Consider the following 24,290-nt stretch of genomic DNA (forward strand, 5'->3'; position numbering starts at 1 on the left):
TAGATTGTCAGGGCCAGCTGACTTGAAGGTATCCAACCTCTCAAGGTGTTCTTTATGAGGTCAGCATTGATGGAAGACAGCGAATCATCCTCACCCAGACTTCCCTGTCCTGTAGTGGGCATGGGCATCCTGTGGGACTGATGAAAGACCGACGCAAAGTACTCATGTAATAGGTTGGCTTTTTCCTGGGTGTCAGTTGTCAGATGTCCCATCTGGTTTAGCAGGGGTCCAGTGTTGCCTTTGCTTTTCCTCTGGCTCCCCACATATCTGAAAAAGGACTTTTTATTGTTGTCCTTGATGCTTGAAGCTAGTTGGAGTTCAGTTGCAGCCTTGGTTTGCTCCCTGCAGGACTGGACCTGTGCTGACCATTCCTCCTTCGAGGTGAATCCTGCCCTCCATCCTTCATAGGCCTTTCTTTTTAGCTTCAAGAGGTCTGCTAGATCCCTGGAGATCCAGGGGGGCTGCTGTGCCCTACTGCTGCCTTTCCTCTGAAATGGAATAGAATTTGCTTGTGCATTGAGGATCGCTCCCTTGAGGAGCAGCCACTCTTCCTGAACTCCCCTTCCCTTGGGGTCGTGGTCCCTTAGAGCCTCACTGACGAGACTCCTGAGCTTGTCAATATCAGCCTTCCTGAAGTCAAGGACTTCTGTGTTGCTCACTGACTTGCCAGCTTTACGGCAGATGGTGATGGTGATCAGCTCGTGGTCGCTGTCACCCAGCTTCCCATCGATCACTAGGTCGCTGATTTAGGTCGTCCCCAGTTGCCGGTACCAGGTCGATCAGCACTTTACCTCTCATTGGCCCATAGACTTCTTGGGTCAGGTAGAGGTCATCCACGCATGGTAGGAAGCTTTGCAACTGCTTGGATTTTGCTGAGTGATCCTCCCACGAGGTGTCTGGGTAGTTGAAGTCACCCATGACAACCATGGTCCTGGAGCATGCGGCCTCAGCCAGTTTCCAGGGAAACTCCTGGTCAAGCTCTTGGCTTTGGGTGGGAGGTCTGTAGTAGACTGGTAGATTTGTTTTGCTACTACTTCTTCGTTTTTGGATAGAGGTGAAGAAGGCAAAATCTCAGTTAGATTTTTCATTCAATTGTTGGAATATCTCTGGAATATTTGAAAGGCTTGGCATGTCTCCTTCAAGTTTCTGAAACTTGTAGTAGCGAATCAAATGCTCCTTGAACTCGAACCCATTGTTATCAAAAATATGCTTATGAATGTTCACAGGAATAATCTGGGATACTGTCATCTATTGAAGCACACTGCAAACAGTTCTTTGTGCGCAGCAAACTTTGTAAACACTTCGTAGTTGAGCCCCATCTAGTTTTTCCTGGCCATAAAAGTGCACTTTTCTTCCCCTCCTTTTCTTTTGGTAGTTTCTTCAAATTCTGATTAGCAACATGATGATTGTTGAATACCTTCACAATCGCTTTGCAGTTTGCCAGTATTGTCTTCACTGTATTTACACTTACTGTGTCCTTTGCCAGAAGATTCAATCCATGAACAAGACAGCCAAATACTATTAAATGAGGATACTTTGCCTTTAATATTTGCCATGCAGGTTTCATGTTACTCACATTATCAGTTACATGGGCTTGTACCCTGGAGGGACCTGCACTTTCAATCTCTTCACTCAGTAATTTGGCTATGTAGTCACCTGTATGACAAGAAGATTTGGTAGCAATTGCTTTCTGGAATATTGGTTCATGTGTTGCTGACATAATGCTCAATAAAAGATTTCCTTCTATATCAGTCCATCCATCTGCCATCAGTCAGTGATTTCTGCTTGACCAATCCTTTGAATAACCATTGTTTGAACTCTGTCATACTCTCTAAGAGAGAATGTGATAAGAGATAACGTGACAGTAATTTATATGATGGGCAAATTAGTTTCTAATGTTTCTTCCAATATTGATTTTCAGTTATGGAAAGAGGTGTACCACTTGCAAATATAGCTTGAGCTAATGTCTCATCTGCTTTTTCTTGATCTTCTTTTGACATTTTATCCAGAAAGCTTGATAAAAAGCTTGACTGTCTTGAATACCTACTCATGGTGGATAGCATATCTGGTAACAGTGATCTTGAAAGTGAGTATCCTGCTGCTGCTTCCGCTAGACTTGGCAGCTCAACATTTTCATTTTCCATTTTTTGCACATCTGCTATTTCACTTGAGCCTACCAAGTTCCTGCAACAAAAGGGGGAAAAGATTTTTATTTTAGCCTATTCTAGTCTGGCCTCATTCATCAGAAGGAGAAGTGGCAGGGAGCCTGCTTCCCCCCTCCCTGCGAGAGAGAACACTGCTGCTCAGCTTGCTGCTCAGTTGCCCTGAGACTGCAGAACCAAAGGGAAGTATAGCCTGGCCTCTGTCATCAGCCAGAAGACTAAGCTCACTCTGCTGGGTTGAAATGATTATCTACAGTATTATGTAATTTTAAAAATATATATTGTTAAGCCTAAGCCACTTTGGGTGCTTAGTGCAAGCAGAAAAGCAGGATGCAAATATTTTAAATAAATAATAATCCAGAGTTGCATTAACAGCTCTTAAAATTAGAATGTTTTAAAACAAACTGATGCTGATCTACTGTGTGTTGTTTAACATATTAATTTGTTTACTTGCATGGGATTCCTGAAGTAGATGCTGTTGTTCTACCACTTTGGCATATTAGCTTTCTGTATATGGCTTGTAGTCTTTCAGGACCATTTCTACATGTTGTTAAATGTTTTTCATTCTTGCTGTATTGTTAGCATACTTCTGCCTGCAATATTTACATCTGCCAACTTTCTTCCTTCCTTCAGTGGCTTGAACTTCACTATGATGCCACACACGAGTTTTTTGGTTTTTTGGGGTTTTTTTCTGATTAGGCATTGTTCTGACTACTTCAGGCTACTAGAACTAACAGATCTTATACAAACACTTCCAACTTCCCCAGTTCAAGAAAAGAAATGAGACACTGCTCTGTGTGTTTGCTGAATTAAAAGTGAGGCACTGGTAGGCTTCCAAAATGCTTTAAAATTGTAAATGTAATAAAAAAAAAATTGTGTTCAACTGACACACACACATAGTGGCGTTTCATTTTAATTGTGGAAAAACATAGATTTTGGGGGACTTAATCAGAGAATTTTGGGCCCTCCATCAGAGAATATTGGGTTTTTAAACAGGAAAAAAACAGGATCCTTGCGGAAAAGCTCAAAGAACTGGGATTGTTTAGTTGCCTGGTCTTGTTGCTGTTGTGCCCAGTGTAGGTTGAGACAACTATCTAGGGCAGGTACTGCTCAGTGGCACCTCAGTGCCCCCAGATCTGTGTGCAGGCGTGGGCTGCCCACTGTGGGCTTGATCCTCCCGCCGTGCTTCACGCCCTGCTGCCCACCCTCAGGATTTCCACAGCTTTGCAGGTGTGAACCAGCACTGCAGGGCAGAACGGGGCTGCATGGGTAAATTTGCCACTATGAGCTCTGCGCTGCCTTGGCGAGACATCCCCTGTCCACCTGGCAGCAGCGAGGGGCACAATCCTGCACTGCTGCTGTGCAGGCAGGAGATGCCTCTCCAGGGCAGCATGGAGCATGCAACAGTAAGGAGCTTCCCTGCACAGGCGCACTCTGTTCTGCAGCACCAGGTCACATCTGCTGGGCTGCGGATGCCCCGGAGGAGGCCAGCAGGGCGGGGAGCCTGCGTGAGCTGGCTGCACCAACCCCCGTCTCTGCCTTGATCTGAGGTGCATGTGTCCCCCCACCCTCGCCAACTCCCCTGAGAGTGTGTGCAGTGGTGGGGAGTTGGATCCACCCCTCACCTGAGCCTACAGGGGTGGGGACACGCACACCAGGCTGCTACCACCTGCAAGTTGCAGCTGAGGCTCAGGCACTGCTGAGGGGGACAGGGCTGCAAACCCAGGTCCCTGGCTCTATAGCCCTGGCAGCCTCCTCCAGCAGGGGTGGAGGGTGAGGGGCATCAGCAGGGATGAGGGGCTGTGGGTGGGGGAGGGAGTGAGGGGCACTAGCAGAGCTGGGGGCCTGTGGGGGGGGGAATGAAAGGGTCACCAGGAGGGGCTGTGGGGAGTGTAAGAGAAAAACAATCATAAAAAAAACAGATGACCCTTAAAAACCAGATGACCCTTTTCCCCTAAGCTTGCCTCTTGCGACAGTAAGCAAAATGTGCAAACTGCAGAACCAGTCTCAACCAGAACAAGCTTGTTCTATACCGTATTTTATAACTTGGTAAGAGCAAGTGGAAAAACCCAGGATGCGCGCGCAACAATGTAATGCTTAATGTATAAATACCAAGCTGTAAACACAGTTTGGGGGATCTCTCTGTCCTTGTGACACTGAGTGGCCCCTCTGCAGAGCAATAAATTCACATTCTAACACTCCCTCATTCTGTGCTGAATTGATCGCGGCTAGGGAACAAGCCCAGAGATGGGATGTGGCCAGTGCTCTTGGGTGTATGAGCACACCCTTCGGTGTATGGGTGCTACGCAGTAGCTGGTCAACCCTTTTCCCTGACGGGGAGGAGTGAGGGGCAGCAGTAGATCTAGGGGAGTGGGGGGGGGGAGTGAGGGGCACCAGCAGGTCTGTGGGGAGTGAGGGGTACCAGCAGGTGTTTTTGAATAATGTTTCACAATGTGAAATTTCTGCAAAACTGAACTTAGTGCATGGGGTGACTGGCAAAGGAATAGAAGCAAACTTTGTAAATTGTCATTGTACATTATTTACAGTCATATAAATTAAATGACATTCTGTTATTCTAAATTTATATGTATTGTCCTAAGGAGAAGTTTGATCAGCAGCAGAACACCTTTACTAACTAAAGATATATTAAACAGGAATTAGTAATTATATATATATAAAATAGTTAATATAGTGTTGAACTTGCATTAAAGTATAAAAGATTTGTAAGAGTGAATTTGATTTTCAACTTTACACAGTAACCCTTTAAGGCATTGAATTTTCTATATGCTTCTTTTTGTACAAAAATGAGTGATGTTTGCAGAAGAAATTGCTGGAAATACTCCCCGTTTAGAATTTTGACCCTTCTTTTTGAGTTGCCTTTAATATAAAGCACGTGGCTCAGGTGTGATTTCATTTCAGACATCAGTTATAACCTTATTTGGACTGTCATCTTTTAAATTTTAGTTTTTAAAACTGCTTGTAATCAAGTTGAGTTTCTTGAGAGATAAGTGGATGATGTTACTATGTATTGGTGCTAATCTTTTGAGTTGCATAACTAGCTCATTTAATAACCTTTATTGACTGCAAATAGTTTTATAGTTATATAAGTACTCTGTCTTCTCACTTATTTAAAGAAGGAACAACAAATGCCCCTATAGACAATAAGAGTTGAGAAAAATGTGAATTTGCATAAATAATACCACATACGTTATAAGTTGTAAAGGAAAATATCTGATGAATTTGACTGATGTCTAAAATCTTCTTAATGTATCCAGACCCCAGGACTTGAGACTGAAATTGCTTGCTTGCCTGAGCAAATTGGGACAACATTATGCTGAAGAAATGAAGGTAAATACAATATTCTGGATCAGGTGTTAGGTACTAAACTTTCAGGGTTTTATGTGTTCTTAATTTCTCAGATATGGTGGGGCAAACAACCTTTGAATATTTACACTGAAACAAATAGCCTGTGATTTTTATTGTTGGGGAGCCAATATTCAAGTGATTTAAAAATAGGCACAGGAAGATATAGGAATACTGGGTTCCAGTTCTATACTTGCAATATTTTGCAGCAGAAGCTTTTCCAGTAAGTGAAATAACATTTTTAACTTTTTCAGGTCCTATTTGCTACCGTATTACAAAGCGTGCTTAGGGGATGTCTGCATAGCAAAATAAATGTGCACTTTCAGCATGTGTTAACTGAATGATAGCTATGGACCTAACAACTTCAAGGTGGATACTCGCCAATTTCATGGGCAGAATGGGAAGGGCTCTGCAGCCATTTCATGGGCAGAACATGGTGGGCTTCCCCATGCCTCTGATTGACCAGAGCGATCTGGTGGCCCCACCCTTCACCACTGAAACTCAAGACCCTCGGACCCCTCAGAAAATGCCACCTCTTAACTTTCGCTCATTTTCTGACTATGGAAAAATAATAGAAATTTGTCTGTTACAAAGAACTGACAAAGACCACAACAGGTCACAATGCTTTTAGCACTATGGATTTCTATTTGAAATCTCTGAGGGTTTTTTGTGAATTATGTGTAGGTAGTTGCATACTAACTGTGCTAATATGGTATCCTTTATCAAGGAAAGGTACTAACTCTTTTCATGCCCTTTGTTGGCCATGTTTGAACCTTAATTTCATTACTGTTTAAAATCTTTTAGGTTTTTAATGATCCTATTCATGGTCATATTGAAATACATCCTCTGCTCATTCGAATCATCGATACGCCTCAGTTTCAACGTCTGCGATACATTAAGCAACTGGGTGGCACTTACTTTGTTTTTCCAGGAGCGTCGCATAACCGCTTTGAACATTCCCTGGGGTAAGGCAGTATTCATTTATATGTAGATCTCTTCCATTTTTATTCATTTCTGTCTGCCTCTTCTGCCTGTGTGAAGTGACTGCAGGCACCAGTCTTGCCTCCACTGATGTTAAGGGACAGTTCTACAAATATTTTTGGCTGTTTTGAATTGATCTGTATCTTACAGAAGTGATTTTGTTGTCTGTTCTTCATCAATACTCAGACCAGAGGTTTTCAACTTATCACCCTTGTCTCATTAAAACAGGGGTTGGCAACCCCTAGCACACATGCCGAGCATGGCACATGAGGCCATTTTGCTTGGCATGCCACGGCCAGCGGGGAAGAGACCAGGATTGCACTGCCTCGGGCCACTCCTCCACCACCTACTCCAAGGCACATGTGAACGTGCCAGTACAGAGCTGATGCCTGGGCTTCAGAGTCTGGCACAGTTGTTTGCAGTCTCCTGGCTACAGCCAGCCCTGGCTCTGGGTAGCAGCTGCCAGGCTACTCCCAGCAGGGCTCCCAACCCCCACGTGAGGCTCCCAGAGAGTGCTGAGGAGCCCCACAGAAGTGGAGGCACAGAGCCCACCTGGATGGCATGTGACTTCTGAAAACCCACATTACCTGCTGGCTTTCAGAGGGGCAGTCACCGCAGACCAGTGATAATTGTTTTTTGGAGGGGCCACATGGGTCAGATAGAATGGCTTGGTGCAGACAGTAACCATTTCTTCTGGGACATCATGAAGTGTCTGAATGGTTGTCTCAGAACAAGCTGTCAAATAAGTACTGCAGGTATTCCACAGTGTACCACTTCTACCCCAGTCCTGGCTCATCTTGAACTTGGGGCAGCCACTGTAGCCCTGGTGGCTGAATTGTACTGCTTGGAAGTGACAGGGTAGAGATCATCTCCCCCACCTATTAATTGCCCTCCATGGTGACTTGCAGCCATTGTATGCTCACTAGCCACTTCAGGTCACATTGGAATCAGATCTATCTGAACAGCCGGGGACACAGCCACCCACCAGACATCTGTCAATTGGTGATATCCTCAGACCCATCCACCTGCATCCATCCATCCACTGCATTTTTCAACAATAGCCTTTCTGTTGACATCCAGTGACTCTTGGACCTGGAAGGAAATAGTGGAGAGATGAGGAACCACCGTGCTCTTTGTTCAGGCCACTAAAACCAGGCAGTCTTTGAATCAATCACCTTGGAAATGACAGCCTGTGGATATGACCATGATTGGAACCAATGCTCATCCAAAGACAAGGTACTGATGCAGTGGCATATGAAGGTCCAGCATGCAAGGTTACATGCGCCTTCTATGACGCATTTCTGCTTTTCTGCATCATGACTGCAACACGCATTGCCCAAGACAGTGATGCAGATTCCGATGCCAGAAAGGACACAGCCATTATAGATGACCACAGTGATGACCTAGAAGATGTACAAGGTTACTGTCTTTCAGGCTGTCTTAAGAGAGCTGCACGGACTTGGAGATGGACTTTGACTCGGACAGCTAGCAGCTGGTGTCCTCTGGCCTTCCCAGGTATGCGGCATCATGGCTGGCCCTATTGCCTTGGATCAGCAACACTGGCTCACAGCCTGCTCTGGCCTATGCAAGGTCCCTGTCAGCAGCAAAGCTGCCCTCCTCCTCATCCCAGAAGGGATCAAAACTTCAAAAGGAACTACCTCACAACTGTGAACAGTAAACATGCAAAGCCAGGGCACCATTGTGAAATGCAGTTCACAGGTAGGGTAAGGAAAGGCTGGGGTACAGCTGACGATAGATAAGAAGCTGAAATGCTCACAGTGGAACCCGAGGGCCAAGCTTGGATATTGCCTCACCGTGTCCCCTTTCCCACTCTGGCACGCATTCCATTCCATTGTGGGGTATGTTTTAGGGTAGTACCAGATCAATTAGATTGGATGATTAGGATCCTCTACTATTTTATGGAGGTGCATCCATAACAGGTTACAGGGGTGGGCAGATGAGAACAGGATGGGTTTCAACACTGACAAGTGCAGGGTACTACACCTGGAGAGGAAAAACCAGCAGCATACCTACAGGCTGGGGAACTCCCTTCTCGTCATTGCAGAGGCAGAAAAGGATCTTGGAGTCATTATTGATGCCAAAATGAACATGGGCCGACAGTGGGGGGAGGAAGGCCAACCGTATCTTGTCATGCACCCACAGATGCATCTCAAGCAGGTCCAAGGAGATAATCCTCCCCCTGTATGTGACACTGGTCAGGCTGCAGTTGTCACATAGAGGGGGCTTCACTCCCAGAACTTCAGATAAAGCCCTGGATCGTGCCAAGGAATACAGTGGCTTGTCCAGTCACTGCTACCTCCCCTTTTTCTCACAGCTTGAGATGCTAATTTAGTCAGTGCAATCACAGAAAATGGTGGTTTATCCAATCCTCATTCCACTCCTCTATCTCAGGGCACAGGTCATTCCATTCAAGTCCCCTTTACCTTCTCCCCACCACATGCATGAAAGTAGCTGCAATGGCTTTCACTCCCATGTAAACACCTCATTAGGGCTACTAACAGGCATTGCCCTTCCTATGGAAAAAATGTTTTCTCATGTCCTCATCACTTGACACAGTACGAAACCCCAATAAGATTTGCAGGATAAGAGATACTAATAATTTGTTCTCTGCTTTTATGTTGGACTTCTAAACCTTTGTCTTATGAGATCATGGGACAAGTGGGCTGATCAGTTCTTCAGGCATCCCACAGGCACCACTTCAGCCCCAGTCCAAGCCCCCCTTGAACTGTTTGTGGCCCTGAGCCTCATCGCAGAACTCAACTTCCCAGAGATGTCAGGCCCCTGGTGTCTGCCGCAACCTATTAATCACCCTGCATGGTGACTTGCCAGCTATTTCATGCTCACTACCCACCCAAGATTAGCACTGGGGCACGCTCTGAATGCCAGCAACCCCATGGGACTTCTGTTTACCTAACATCTGGTTCTCAGGGAGGTCATTGGACCCACTCACCAATTGCTGAGGCAGATTCATACTTCCATATCCCAACACATCCATCCATCTTCCCTCTACCATGGCATTGCAATCTGATGAGTGCAGTGTCATGAACAAGCGTGGCAGCAGCTGGACCAGGGAGGAGGTAATGGATCTCATCACCATCTGGGATGAGATTAAGAACCAGTGGATTCTCCAGTTAAGCCATCAAAACAGGGCAGTCTGGGAAGAAGTCCCAAAGGAAATGGCAGCCTAGGGACATGACTGTGACTGGGCCCAATGTCAGAACAAGTGCAAGGTAATGAGGCAGCAGTTTGTGAGGCCATGGAATGGCAGCTGTGTATCAGGCTCACCTAGGGTCCCATGCACCCAATATGTGGAACTGTTCTGCATCTTCACAGTTAACAACATTGGTCATGTCTGAAAATTTCATTAACATGGTGACCCACACCACTGCCCAGGACTGCAATGAGGACTTTGACATGACTGTGATCAAAGACCCATAGCCCTCAAACTGGACTGCAGACTTAACCTGGCCATCCGCCTGAGCCACATGGACTTTCCAGCTATCCTGATGAGCTGTACAGACTCTGAAATGGACCCAGCCTTGGACAGCGAGGGTCTGGAACTACCTGCCTTTCACCCTTGTTCAGTATCTCAGCCGGCCATTTCCAGACATGGACCCAGTGCCCCAGAAGACCCAACCCATAACAGCACAAATCTTGGGGATAAGTGGCAGTCACCACTTACTACGAACTGTCATTGTGTTGTAGATTCCTTTTAAGTTAGGTGGTGATTGACACCTTTTAAGGTAATTGCCCACCTAATGCTCATTCATCCACCAACCAAAAACACAGAAGCAGTAGTGCACAGCTATGGGGACACTCCCTGGTGTACCTGACCTCACACCCAGAGCCTGAGATAAGAGACTAGTCCTGGCTTCACACCCAAGGCAAAGAACTACTACTACAATGCACCACCCCATTTGCCATAACCTTCAGCTTTTTGTCTTGATTCCTACCCTGAGAAAGTAGCTGCCATGGCCTTCACTTATGTACAAGCAGGTTGTTATAGAGAGATATGGGCACTTTATTACAAACAATACATTGCAAGCCAGTGAACAAGGAAAGGAGAAAACAAGTGGCTTTTAAATCATCCAGTCTTTTGCTTGATGCAGACCACCATGGCAGTTCAGGGTTCCCCTGTATATGGCCACAGCATTACTTGTACTGTCCTGGACTCTTCTAAATGCTAATGCCAGACTTCAGAGTCAATCCAAACTCCCTTTCATCCCCCATCCTAGCAAACCAAGTTTGTGTAGTCCAGGACCATTTCACAGAGGTCAGGTATGGGTCATGGGGTGGGCTGGGGATACTGAATCCATGAGGGTAGGTATGGGGAGGTGGGGAAGAGGTAGTGGTACACCTTCCACTGCTAAAAGTTTGGGGCTTCTTCCCCACAATTCTTCAGCACACCACATACAGCTCTCCTACCATTTTGGGTTCTTCACAGCAGCAGTCTGCTGATACTCTAAAGGCAGGAGCTGTTGGGGGAGGGGTTGCTTTCTCTGTTTGCATTCTCAAGCTGTGTGTTTTGAGCCATTCGTCTTGTCTGCACCCTTTGCCACTACTGGCTGACAGTCAAGCTAGACACAAATCGATCATACCCCTTATGGTGTCCCAGTCCAACTGTGCAAGGTTGTTTTAGGAGTAGTGAGGTACACTATTAGGTGTTCCCTGATGTTCCAGGGAAGAGCCAAATGTACTGAAGAGCTATTGTAGCATGTCTGCCCTCTTTACAAGTGAAAGTCATCTAGGACCATCATCTCTTGCAGTAAAAGTTAGGGGTGCACCAGTATAATGGTTAGTCATTGTATTGGCACTGATAAAAGGAGGAATGGTGTTATCATCTGTTGGGTTATTTGGTTGTTGTAGACAACAATTACAGCCAATAATAACGGCTAGAGCACCCTGGTGAGTGTAGTTTGGTTCCTGTGCCTTGCCGCTGGCCTGAGGCTGCAGCAGACTACATGTCCCAGTGAATGGGGGTGGGCACCAGGAAGCAGTCTTGGGGTGCTGCATTCAGCAACAAATGAACCATTACTGTCTCCTGCTGCTGCCATGGCAATGCTGCGTGGTGCAGCAGGGTCCTAAGCACCAGGGCTGCCATGGAGATGTTGGGCTGCTTGCAGGTGGGGTAAGGTGCTGAGGGACATTCCACTCATAGACTTAATAGATTTCGAGGGTTGGAAGGGACCTATTAGATCACTGAGTCTGAACCCCTGCTCTGGGCAGGAAAGAGTGCTGGGGTCAAGTAACCCCAGCCAGGTGCTTGTCTAATCTCCTTTTGAACACCTGCAAGGTGTCTCTAGTAGGTTATGGAATAGAGAAAGATCCCACACAATTTACTGATTTGTTTGATGCGCCTGCCTGGGGGAGTATTTGGTTGATTGCACGATTTCACAATGATTGCACACTTAATTCATACAACACAATTTTATTTTAAAATTCCTTGCTACGCATATAACACTGCTTAGCTTTAAGAAATCCTTCCCAAACAATGCTATAAGAATTATTATTACAAAAACAACTACAATTACAAGTAAAGGTTATTTCTCATGGTATACTTACAAACCTAGAATTCCGAGAAACCAAATCCCCAGATATACTTTCATTCTTTAGTTATGGTTTTAGGGTTGGTTTCAGCAGTGATAGGAACAAGTCCCATTTCTTTGGTCCCATTCGGGCGCTCTGCGGCTTCAGCGTGAACAGGAGTTCTTGTTCACGGAGAGGGTGGTTCAAGTGATCAGTCTGATACAGCCTACACTTGTGATTCTTCCTGCAAGTGAGGTTACCTCCAAATTGGGACTGTAGGTTACAATTTTTAATGGGTGAGTTGCTGTCGTGGGCCCCTCCTACCCAAACCTGTCACTACTCCCAAATTTGGGCTTGGATCTTTTACCCAACAGATGCCTTTCCTGGGTCATCTTTGGGAAATTTTCCACATCACCGCTGTGACCTCTTGCCACCTCCCTTCCAAAATCCCCTAGGTTTCGATCTCATGGAATGTTTGCCCACGGGTCACTTTTAGGTTAACTTTTTAGGCCTCTAGAGATAATTTTCAAAAAACCAAGACATTCAGCACGTTTGCTGCAAGGCCTCTAAAGATAAAATTCAGTATCAAGACATTTACCACATAGGCAAAAACAAGCAATGACCCTAGATAAAAAGATGAACCTTGCCTTTTTTTCTAAACTGGCAAATGAGTGTTTATTACAAGCATTCAATAGGACACAAGGCAAAGGAAAGTGCCACTCCCTTCAAAGCCCATTCCGTATTTTAGCAGCCCTCACTGTAAAGAATTTCTTCCTGATATCCAATCTAAATCTACTCTCCTTTCAGTTTATGGCCATTGTTCTAGTAACCCCAAGGGGCACCCTGGTAAACAGAGCATCCCCTATTCCCTGCTGACCCCCGCTGATGAATTTGTAGACAGCCACAAGATTACCTCTCAGCCTTCTCTTGTGAAGGCTGAAGAGAGTCAGGTCCCTCAGTCTGTCTTCAGAGGATCTTACCTGCAGGCCCCAACCATATGAGTAGCCCTCCTCTGAACATTTCCAGGTTATTCGCATTCCTTCTGGCATGCAAAGCCCAAAACTGGATGCAGTACTCCAGTTGCGGTCTCACCCACGCTGCATAGAGGCGAAGTATCACCTCCCTAGACCTGTTCGTGATGCACCTACCAATGCAGGACAGAGTGCAGTAAGCCTGCCTTATTTCCTCATCACATTGGCGACTCGCATTCATTTTTGCATCGACTATGACTCCGAGAGTCCTTTCCACTGCTGTGTTACATAGAATGGTACTTCCCAGTCTGTAGGTGTATTGGTGATTCTTTCTCCCCAGGTGCAGCACTTTGCCGCTTATGTTTTGTTAAATTGCATCCTGTTCTGATCCGCCCACTTCCCCAGTCTGTCCAAATCCTCCTGAATTTGCTCCTTCCTCTAGTGTGTTTACTGTACCCCATAGTTTGGTGTCAGCTGCGAATTTGGACAGAGTGCTTTCTACACCCACATCCAAATCGCTGATGGAGATGTTGAATGTTACTGGTCCAAGGACTAAGCTTTGGGGGACCCCACTGCCCACATATCTCCAGGTAGAAACAGACCCATCCACCACCACTCTCTGAGTGCGTCCCATAAGCCAGTTTTCCACCCACCTGACTGAAAAAATCCACATCACAGCTAATTGTAAGAATTGTCGAAAGCTTTTTTTAAAATCCAAGTAAATAACATCTACCTCTGCTCCTTCATCTAAGCACTTTGTGACCTGTTCATAAAAAGAGACCAGGTTAGTCAGGCAGGATCTGCCTGCTGTGAACCCATGCTGGTTGCCACTTAACTTTGCATTACCCACTGGCCCCCTGCAAATGTGATCCTTAATGATTTTTTCTAAGGTCTTGCCAAGAATAGATATGAGGCTAACCAGCCTATAATTACCCGGGTCCTCCTTTCTCCCCTTCTTGAGAATAGGGACCACACTGGCCCTTTTCTAGTCTTCTAGGACCTGTTCTGAGTGCCACAAGCACTCAAACAGTTGTGTCAGTGGTTTCGCTATGACCCCAGTCAATTCCTTTAGTACCCTTGTTTGACAGGGGGCAGCTCTCGGGGCCAAGTCTCATGCCGGCCCGCCCACCTGTCTCTGTGGGGTAGTCTGCCTGGTATTGCCTGCCACTAATTTGCTGTTCTCAAAATGGGTGATAAAATGTTGGAGACTGTCCATTACATGCATCGATGCCAGGGGGTGCGATCTGTGGTTGTGATCTCCCCTACACTGCAGCCCATGCCTCGCAGATGGCATCACAGTTCTTACAGTCTCCACCCCCACACTGGGCCCCATGATCCTTCAGTCTGGACCCCAACTGGATCCCTCCTATCAGGCAGCCTACTCTGCCCTCATTCTGGGCTACCTAGCTCCCTCCCTTTTGACCCTTCTGGTCCTGGCCTCAGCATTGACCAGTCGAGGGTACCTCAAGTCATGCTTCTTGAGCATCTAGCCCACTCCCTCACACAGGTCCGCTTTCTTGGCTTTACTATGGGGTAACCCACCTGGTTGTGGGGGCTGGGGTTATTAAGGCAACCCTACCTGCCTTTCACCGTGGTGGTAACTGGCCTGGCATTTCCTGAGGAAATGGCCCCAACAGGCCACCCATCCCCAGCAGGGTGCAGTTTTAGGTCATGCCCGAGACCAAGAGCCTCCTAGCCATCCCCATAAGCTCGTTCTGGTTGTTCCTGCTGCAGCTCAGCTAGGCGATGTTTCTGCCTTAGCTGGCAGCAGCAGACTGTAGCCTTTATATATTAGGTTCTGAAGATGGCTGCCACCATCAGGCACATGCTAGATGCCTGACCCAGCATTTAAAGTGGCAGGCACCAACAGTGTCCTGCCACACCTTGGGTGAAGATCATTGGGGCCTGCCAACTTAATACGTCCAACCCCTCCAAGTGCCCCTTCACTCCAATTGATTGGTATCTCTCTCAATCTAGACAAAAGTCTTGTTGGGAGGTGTGTTTTTCTCTGTAACCAGGAACACAGATGCAAAGAAATTGTTTAAGAGGATGGACAAAGCTGAGCTATCTGTTACAAGTTGCCCTAGTCCATCCTGTATTACCCTGCACCCTATGTTACCCTGCGCCACCTTTTTGCTCCCTATGTACTTAAAGAAGGACTTTTTGTTACCCTGAATCTTAGTTGCCAGCCTGAGTTCTGTTTTTGCTTTGGCCTTCCTCACTGCTTTCCTGCAAGCATGAGCCAAGCAGGTATACTCCTCCTTGGTGGCTGCCCCCTGCTTCTACTGCCTGTCAGCCTCTCTTTTCCCCTGTAGGCTCTCCTGCATTTCCCTACTCAGCCAAGAGGGTTGTGTACTGGGATGGTACCCTTCTGTGCCTGCAGGATCAATCCCTTGAGGAATTCCGACCCTTCCTGGACTCCCAACTCACCAATGTTATTATCCCTCAGTCTCACTGTAACTAATCTCCTGAGCTCATTGAAGTTGTCCTTCTGGAAGTCAAGCAGTTCTGTCCTACTAGTTATCTTTCCCACCTTACGCCAGATAGTGAATCCTATCAACAGGTGGTCACTATCTCCTAGGTTACCTTGTACCTGCAGATGCCCCACCAAGTCCTCTTCTGTGGCCAGCACCAAGTCAAGTAAGGCATTTTCCTTAGTGGGACTGCATACCTCCTGTGTTAGGTGCAGGTCCTGTATGCAGGTTAGAAACCTATGTGAACAGGCAGACCTGGCCGACTACTCCTCCCAGCAGATGTCTGAGTAATTTAGGTCACCTATGATAACCAGGTCCTTTGAGCATGCTGCCTTTGAGAGCCGTCTCAAGAATTCTAGTTCTAAAAAATTTTCTTGCATGCCCCTGCTAGGGGGACTCTGGGTCAACACAAAGGCTTGAATTTACAACAGTTTGCCTGCTGGCTTTGTACCCAGCAGGCAAACCCCTAAGCCAAGAGACTGGGCACCTATGCCAGGCACCATGTACCCTTGCAAAAGTGGCTTCTCCCTAGTGGCTGCGGGGGCTTGGCTGCATGGGGCCAACTAGCACTGAGGCAGCAGTATGCTCTGGGGCTCCAAATGCACCTGTTGCTGCTGTCCATGCTAGAGTCTGCCCTGCCCTGACCTGACCTGCCCTGGATGGCAACATGGGCTGCTTGGGGAGCAGAGATGTGGGTAGGAGCTGTGGGTGAGGGGGCGACGTGTGGGAATAAGGTGGTCACTGCCTTCCTCAAAAAGTTAATTTATGGGGAAAACAAACAAAAAAAAAAGGTTTATTTATGTAAATAGTTTAAAATGCTTTGTATTATTAGTAAATATTGGTTATCGGATTAGCATTGGCCAATATGGTTGGTTAATCATCAGCTATCAGTATCCACTAAGAAAAGCTTTATTGATGCACCCTGAGTAAAAGGCAAGCAAAGACTAGTAGACTGCTTTGTGCAGCAATGAACAGGTTCCACCTCTGCCGTGGGGTCAGATGGATTAGGATGACATTGGCTGTAGTGCTGGCATCCTGTCTTTACAGACAAGGGACATTAGGTTGTCCCAAGGTAACAGACCACCTTGCCCACCTCAACTGGCCCACTGTGTTTCACAGCCCTTGTGGGAGTTAGAGGCCCTTGCTTTACCCCATGGCTGTTTATCCTTGGCTTCCCAAGCATGCACCACAGTTCTTCAAGCCCTTTGGGAGCACAGGGGAGAGTGAACTTACCAAGTTGACAGTCTGCAGGGCAAATGAGCTTACCCACTGCTGGGGTGTTCATCATGCTATCAAGGCAATAGCAATGAATACAGTGACCTCTTGTTCATCCTCTACTTTGAGGCCTGATACATGCAAAGGCCAGTGATGGCACCTATAGCCACAGAATGAGATCAGAGACCTAGAAAGCTTCCAGGCCTCTGCCCAGGTCTGCACAAAGATGCCTTCATCTTTGTGAAGACCTATGCCTGCACAAAGATGGACATGCTGGCTGCTCTGGCACCAGCCACTCCTGGGTTGCTGAGACCAGGCAATGGAGAAAGTACAAATATACCACAGCGAGCACCTGGTCATGGTCAGACATGGGTTCAAGTTGCAGCATACTGCAGTGTGGCTTGCCAGGCAGCATACAGAGGCCAAAGAACACTGTGCAGCCTTTGCTGAATGTCCAAATATGATGCTTAGGGAAGGGAGTCTGTGAGGTTGGAGCAGGAGTCTATGGATAGTTTTGTGTCTGCCTTGCATCTGCAGATAGAGGGCATCCTTGCTGCCCTCCACATTGCCCTGCAGTTTAACACACAAATGGGACTGTCCAGTGGTCCCCGGATGTATGCGCTGCCACCAAGCTTTGCTGTCCCACAGGGCTCCCCGTTAGCAGGAGCAAAAGCAAACACTCCTCAGCCCTCAGGCATGCAGACCTTGCAACCAGAACAATCATCTAGTGTTTGCTGCCACCACCTGGGGGCATACCATTTGCACGTGCTCCATCTATGCCAGGCTCACAATGTACTCATGTTCATAGGGGAGTGATGGACATTTATGCACATAAAACACCTGTGGTGGTCCACTACAGCCTGACGCATGATTGAAAAATAGCCTTTCTGGTTGATGAATTCATGGTAGTGGTACACAGGGGAAAGGATAGCGATGTGTGTGCTGTCAGTGATCTCAATGGAATTGAGAACCCCAGGTTAGTAAACCTGTCCACAACCTCCTGTGAGTCAGCAAGGCGTATGATTCACAGGGCCATTGCCTGTTGGATCACCAAACACAATGCCCATAGTGCCTTTCTAATTATCAGTTTGGCCATTCTAAAATGGTTTGTCTTGGACTGGAGGCTGTCTGGGATCATGAGCTTCCATATAGCAATGGTAGTGCACTTCTCCACATAAAAGGGCATTTGCATAGCCATTGTCCACTGCTGTATGTATGGGCCAAGCTCAATGCAGATTTCCATGAAGGTGCCCCTGGACATACATTCATGCGCTCATCATTCCAAGTGTCTATGACTACCTGCTGCCACGAGTTGCTGCTCATCTCCCTCTGGCCTACAAATACCACTTCATGGCTTGGCGTTGCTCTCACGTCTGCCTGGCTTCAGTGTGTTGAGCTGCAGTGCAAACATCTTCAGGCTGACTTCTGCTGTGGATTAGAAGCCAGATGTAGCCATGGACTACCCATTGTTTAGCAACAAGCATGTACACAAAGAGCTTCTCACAAATATGGATTCTTCATTCTTAGTGCAAATGGAAAAAGTCATAGCAGCCATCAGACAGCATGCTGGAGTTGCCTTTTCCACTCAATCTCTTACAAGTTCACAACACTGGGCCAGCAAGGTCTGCAACATGATGACTATCTATGTATGGTGCATAGCAGTCAATCGCAATGAAAGCTCTGGGTCACGGTCAGTGGTGGCAGTACAAATGTAACAGACATACAAATGTGGGCATGAACTATACAGCGAATCACACCAAAATCCCTTCCACAAAAATTTTACCACCCAACCACGTTCTTTGAACGAGTGGGTGCTTTCATAGTTTCATAGTTGTTAGGGAGCTAGTTGTTGGAAGGACCTTACAGATCATCCAGTCCAGCACCCCTGCACTTGAGTAGGAAAGACTGCTGGGATCATGCCACCTCTGGGGGGAGCCTGTTCCAACCCTTTGGCACATGACTTGTAAAGAAGTTTTTGCTTATGTCTAGCCTGAAATGATCTTCAGTCAATTTGTGCCCATTTTTTCTTGTCCTCCTCTCAGGGGCCTTGGTTGCTTGGCGGTGGCAAAGTCAAGGGAACCCACAGACACTTGGCCAGTGACAGTTATGCTGGGATGTGTGCTCTCAAGCCACCTCCTGGGTGAAAAGTGTGGTGGTGTACTCAGCCCCTCTTTAAACCTGCTTGGAAGGCCAGCATATGATTATGTCAATCCTGTGACTTCTCCCTTCTAGGACAAGCTCTATAAGTATGCTGTGGGGGTTTTTTTCCCCCAAGGTGGAGTACCTTACATTTATCGGTATTGAACATCATCAGGTTTGTGTCCATCTACTTACTAAGTTTATCCAAGTTAGCCTGGATCACTAGCCTGTCCTTAGGTGTAGACGCTGTGCCTCAAAGTTCAGTGTCATTGGTGAACTTAGCCAGTGCGCTTCTTACACTGATGTCCACATCGTTCATAAAGATGTTAAAGGGAACCGGTCCAAGGACAGAGTGGATTTGCTGCCATGGACCACTACTCTCTGGGTCTCACGTCGGAGCCAATTTCCCAGCCATCAGACTGTGATGTAGCCGAGGCCGCAGTTGGCTAATTTTTCCATGAGGAGGTCATGGGACACCAGATCAAAGGCTTTTTTAAAGTCCAGATATATGACGTCAATCTCTTCTCCCTTGTCCAGGTGATACGTCACCTGGTCATAGAAGGGGATGAGATTGGTCAGGCAAGACCTACCTGCGACAAACCCGTGCTTGGTATCTCGCAGGATGTTTCCCTCAGCCAGCTTATCCAGAAGGGTCTCCGTGATAATTTTCTCAAGAATCGTACTAGGGATTGAGGTTAAGCTGACTGGCCTGTAATTCTCAGGATCTACTTTCCGCCCTTCTTGAAGATGGGTACCACATTGGCCTTCTTCCAGTCTTCAGGTACTTCACCTGAATGCCATGAGTTTTCGAATATTTGTGCCAATGGTTGGGCTATGACACCTGCCAGCTCCTTGAATACCCTAGGGTGTAATGTGTCAGGACCAGCTGACTTGAAGGTGTCCAGTCTCTCAAGGTGATCCTTTGCAGGATCAACAGTGTTGATCTAGTAAGAAATGCAATGTCTGTTTATAGTCTAAGAAAGATAAAAATAATTTATTGTAAAGCAATGAAGGGCGAGCAGGCAAAAATTAGTTGCTTTTAAATATTCAGTGCAGCCACCTGGTCAGTGCAACCTGCACTGATCATGCAAGTTCCCTTTCTTAAGTTATTCAGAGCACTTCTACTCCTTTCACCCATCAAGCACAGTTTACACAGTTGTGGGTTCTTTCACAGCTGATGCTAATCCCAGACCTGCTGTTTGGTATCTGTGGTCCCTGTGTGTCAGCATCCACAAGCAGAGGATAGGTGGGACAGATGACTGGGCCTCCCCATAAATCAAAGGGAAGATGGGTAACTCAGTCTTTAATATTCTCAAGCAGTACATTTTGAGTAGTGCAGTGCAGTGCAGTCCTAGTCTTTCTGGTGCTTGTGCTGGTGGTTTGTTATGTTAAGCTAGAGACAGGTTTTTGGTGGTCTTGGTCATGTCCCAGTGAACTGTGCCAGGTACTACTGGTAGCAGATACTCATCTACCCTGTTTGACATTCCCTCATGTTCCAGGATAGGGCTCTGTGCTCTGCAGAGCCATGAAGGCATGTTTTTTTCTCTCTGGGAATCATAGTAGTCTGGGGCCACCATGTCCTGCAGTAACAAGACCCTAAAGATAGCTGGGCTTCCTTGTGGCACAAGAAACAGGCCCTGCCTTTGTTGTGGGATCAGCCAGATTAGGGTCACGTTGGACAGGGCAAAGACCTCCTGTAGGTTTAGGCAATGGCTGTTAGCGGCCTCCTCACCAACCACTATTTCTGCCATCCTGTAACAGTAGATGCACATCACAAACACTTAATGCATAACCATGGTGTGAATTGCTTGTATTGGACTGGAACACAAACATTACAAAAAATAGTCTCTGCAGCAGCAGCTGGCTGCAGCAGCATTTGGCCCCAGTTTAAACTTTCCCTTCTTTTCCTCCCACACCAGGGGTAATAGGCCCATGAAGTATCAGAGTCCATGAAATATCAGGGTCTGTTGGCACAAGCATCTTCTGTTGGTGACATGCCCACTCATTTCCTGGCCACTAGTCACTGCCTGCCCTTAATGCCTCCTAGGTCTGTGCTGGAATTGACCACAAGAGAGCTCAAGTTTGGATGGTAATGTTTAATTAGGGACTATGTATGAGGAGAGACCTCTCTACATATCCCCATATCTACCCTTTGTCCCAGAGTCTGGCAGAGTTGTGTGCCAGTGCATCTGGCACATACTGGCAGTTGATTAACCTTGATGGGACAACTGGTAGGCATGGTGCCCTTGGATGTTGGGAACCACTCCACTTCAATAGTCAGTGGCTTGGACATGGACTCTCCCTTTACTTCGCAGGTGTTGTGCAGGGTGTAGGTGGAGATGATCAACGAGGGCACATTGCTGTTAGTATCTAAGCACCTGCAGTGAGCCTTGAGGCACTAAAATGTACATTTCATGGCCATTCAGCAGCTGCTGAGCCAGTAGTTAAATAATTCCTTATGGTCATCCAGGTAGCTGTGAATCAGCTAGGGATGTAATGGGTAGGCAGGGTCCCCAACTAGCAATGGGGGTACAGTCACTCCCTCCACTTTGATTGGCACACCAGCGGCAAACTCTCCTTGCTCTATCGGTTTTGGGCGAATGAAGATTGTCATGGACTGGAGACTGTTGGGGGTAATGAGCTTCCATATTGTGATGGCAGTGTGCTTCTCAACAGACAAGGGTGCCCTCATCCTGGCAGTCTGCCACTGGTTGAGGGAAGCCAGCTCAGTACAGATCTTGATGAAAGTGCCCCTGGACATATAGAAGTTCATCCACCACTGGTCATTGTTCCAGGTGGCCATGATAGTCTACTCCTACCAGTTGCTGCTTGAAATGCTGCTCCACGGTTTGGAGACACTCCCACATCAGCCCAGACATATTGTGGCCAACATGTCTTTGGGGCAGCAGCTGCTGGCATGGAAGGTAAGCCAGATGTAACCATGGGTTTCCCTATGACTGACATCTGTCAGGTGCATGGTCATCATGGAAGGGTAACATATACACGCTGATCCTGTGACATTCTGGATTGGGGATAAACACGGAGCAACCGGTCCCACAACAAAAGTGACGTCTGTTCATACCCAGAGTGAAATGTTTGGGACTGTTTACTTAAGCATTAAGGACAAGAGGGGCTGTGATTGAGATGATAATGAATAACATAGACATTCATCCTTATCCTTTTTTATACCACAAAAGCAAGTGATCATTCAGTGAGGTCAAGAGAGACATTTAAAGTGGATAAAAGGAATTCTTCTTTCATAACTAATAACTTGTGAAATTCATTGTCACAAGACAGCATTAAGTCCAGTCAGAAGTGAAAAATAAGTCTGATCTTCTAGTGGATAGGATTAATACTAGGGCATGTTTAAGACGTATTTAAGGCAGTTGCTTAGGCTGTGGTTGGGCAGGTGGGTCTGGGGCAGAACTTGGTTATGCTGGTGCTGCTGGTGAGTCCAGATCTGTACTATTGCCAGCTGAACTTTGATGACTGAGGATGAGGGCCCTCACTGTCCCAGTGGCAGTCATCCCTTGGGGGTGCCAATCAGGGTGACCACCACGGGTCCTGCGCTTTGGGGGGCCCCACGGACAGTGCTGTAGAGGCACAACCACTTCATGCACCACCACCTTTGTGCTCAACCACCCTCTCACCCCACTCCTGCTCTGCACAGGCCCCGCACAGGCTGATATACCCCAGGCCCCACACACACTTAGGGTCAACTCTGCCCAGTGGCACCAGAGAGTATTCTCTTGAGATGCTGTACTGCTCTGCTTGTGTTGTTTCACAAATGGGAAACAGCAGAGCAATTTAGTATTGCTGCTACAGGTAGGCTGTAACAATGCTAATTAGCACTACTGTGCAAATGTGGTTAAGCTACTTCTGTTCCAGAGCTAACGCTTGCATAGCCAAATTTTAGGGATTATGTGCCCTGCAGTGTCCCTGGCAAGAAGACTGAGGAGGAGTGGGGAACTGGGGAAGAGTAGCTGTACCACCATCAGAGGGTAGGTACTGAATTGAATGGACATTTGGATTTGGAGATAAACACCGAAAATGTAACTAGGAGCAAGCTTATTTAGGGACTTGAAAGTGAGAGCAAGATTGTGATGTGGTAAGTGAGAAGAAACCACTTTAATGGTTTAAATTTGAGTTGAAAAAGGAAGTGGTGTGTTTGATGAACTGGAGTGGGGGAAAGAATAGCTCAAAATATACCAAGGTATATTCTCATATGGTTAGGATAGTACTTTAGAAGCATATATCATTTGGTTGTGAAATATCTTACTTTTCTCATTCAAATGTTATTTTAAGCTTAGAAAAATAAAGAAATTGACACCTGTGACTGCATTGATACTCAGGTTTGCATGTATCTATTAGTGCAGCCTACTGCACCAAAATTTTTGTTTAACAGTAGCTATTAGTTTAACAATTGAATTGGCACATTTCTTGTTCATTCCACCTCAAATTGCTAACTTCATCCCATGTTTTCTGCTTGTAACAGCGTAGGATATCTGGCTGGATGTCTGGTACGAGCACTAAAAGAAAAACAGCCAGAACTGGAGATCAACCATAGAGACATTCTCTGTGTTGAGATTGCTGGGCTTTGTCATGATTTGGGTAAGTGACTTTTATGGCTTATCCATGCTTGAACATTACTGCAGGTTAATGCCTAGTCTGATTTGTAAAGCTCAGGAGTGGTATCTGATTAATTTCTTTTTTGGACACTTGTTTTGGAATAAAAGTACTCTCTTTCTGTTTAACTGATCAGCAGGAATCCAGGTTTTCCATTTCCTGTGGAAAAACATGGATTCTCTCCTTTAAAGGAGAAAAATGCAGGAAGCCATAGGTTTCCCCTTGCAGGCTGGCAGAATTCCAGCCTGCAAGGAGCTGCTTGGGGCTAGGGGGAGCAGGGGTGGGTGATTGGAGGCAGGGAACATCACATGTGTGGTGAGAGTAGCCCTGGCAGCTGGATACAGGCAAGTAAGTCTTGGGGGCGGGGTTTGAACAGGCTTGGGGATTGTCTGGGGGCTGTATGTAGGACATATGTGTATGCATGTGACAGGAGTGTGTGGAGGGAGTTGTATGTGTGGTGGGGGGTGCCTGCTGGCACTCAGGGAAGGAGTTGGGGTGCTGGGGCTGTGGTGGGGCAGGGTGGTCTGAGGCAGCACTTGGTTTTTGCTGGTGCTGCTGGTGAGTCCAGATCAGTACTGTTGCCAGCAGAGCTTACACCTGCCCCTCAAGCAGAGGAAAGGAATGGGGGGGAGGGGTCCTTTGGGTTCTGTGGGAAACTGCATGGCTGGGCCAGCAGTGCTGAGGCTGGTGCTCATGGGAGCACAGGCAGGGCAGCCAGGAGACACTGCCCCAGGGGGCAGGGTGTAAGCAATGTCCAGACTGCCTGGTGTAGCACTGGGCCCTTCCTCCTTCCTCCAGCTTGTGCTGGGGCT

At 46.9% G+C, this 24,290-nt stretch overlaps 1 protein-coding gene across 2 annotated transcripts in view; it reads left to right on the forward strand.

The window, feature by feature from the left end:
• Positions 1-24,290, forward strand: part of SAMHD1 (SAM and HD domain containing deoxynucleoside triphosphate triphosphohydrolase 1) — a 92,986-nt gene that overhangs the window by 30,427 nt on the left and 38,269 nt on the right. For both annotated transcript variants that reach the window (XM_019550751.1, XM_019550750.1), the window contains exons 3-5: positions 5,438-5,510; positions 6,330-6,490; positions 23,348-23,463. In XM_019550751.1, coding sequence (XP_019406296.1) covers positions 5,438-5,510; positions 6,330-6,490; positions 23,348-23,463 — 350 coding nt within the window. The remainder of the gene's footprint in view (positions 1-5,437; positions 5,511-6,329; positions 6,491-23,347; positions 23,464-24,290) is intronic.

The sequence above is a fragment of the Crocodylus porosus genome, unplaced genomic scaffold (assembly GCF_001723895.1).
Source record: "Crocodylus porosus isolate Cpor-Errol unplaced genomic scaffold, CroPor_comp1, whole genome shotgun sequence".
In the NCBI taxonomy this organism is placed as follows: domain Eukaryota; kingdom Metazoa; phylum Chordata; order Crocodylia; family Crocodylidae; genus Crocodylus; species Crocodylus porosus.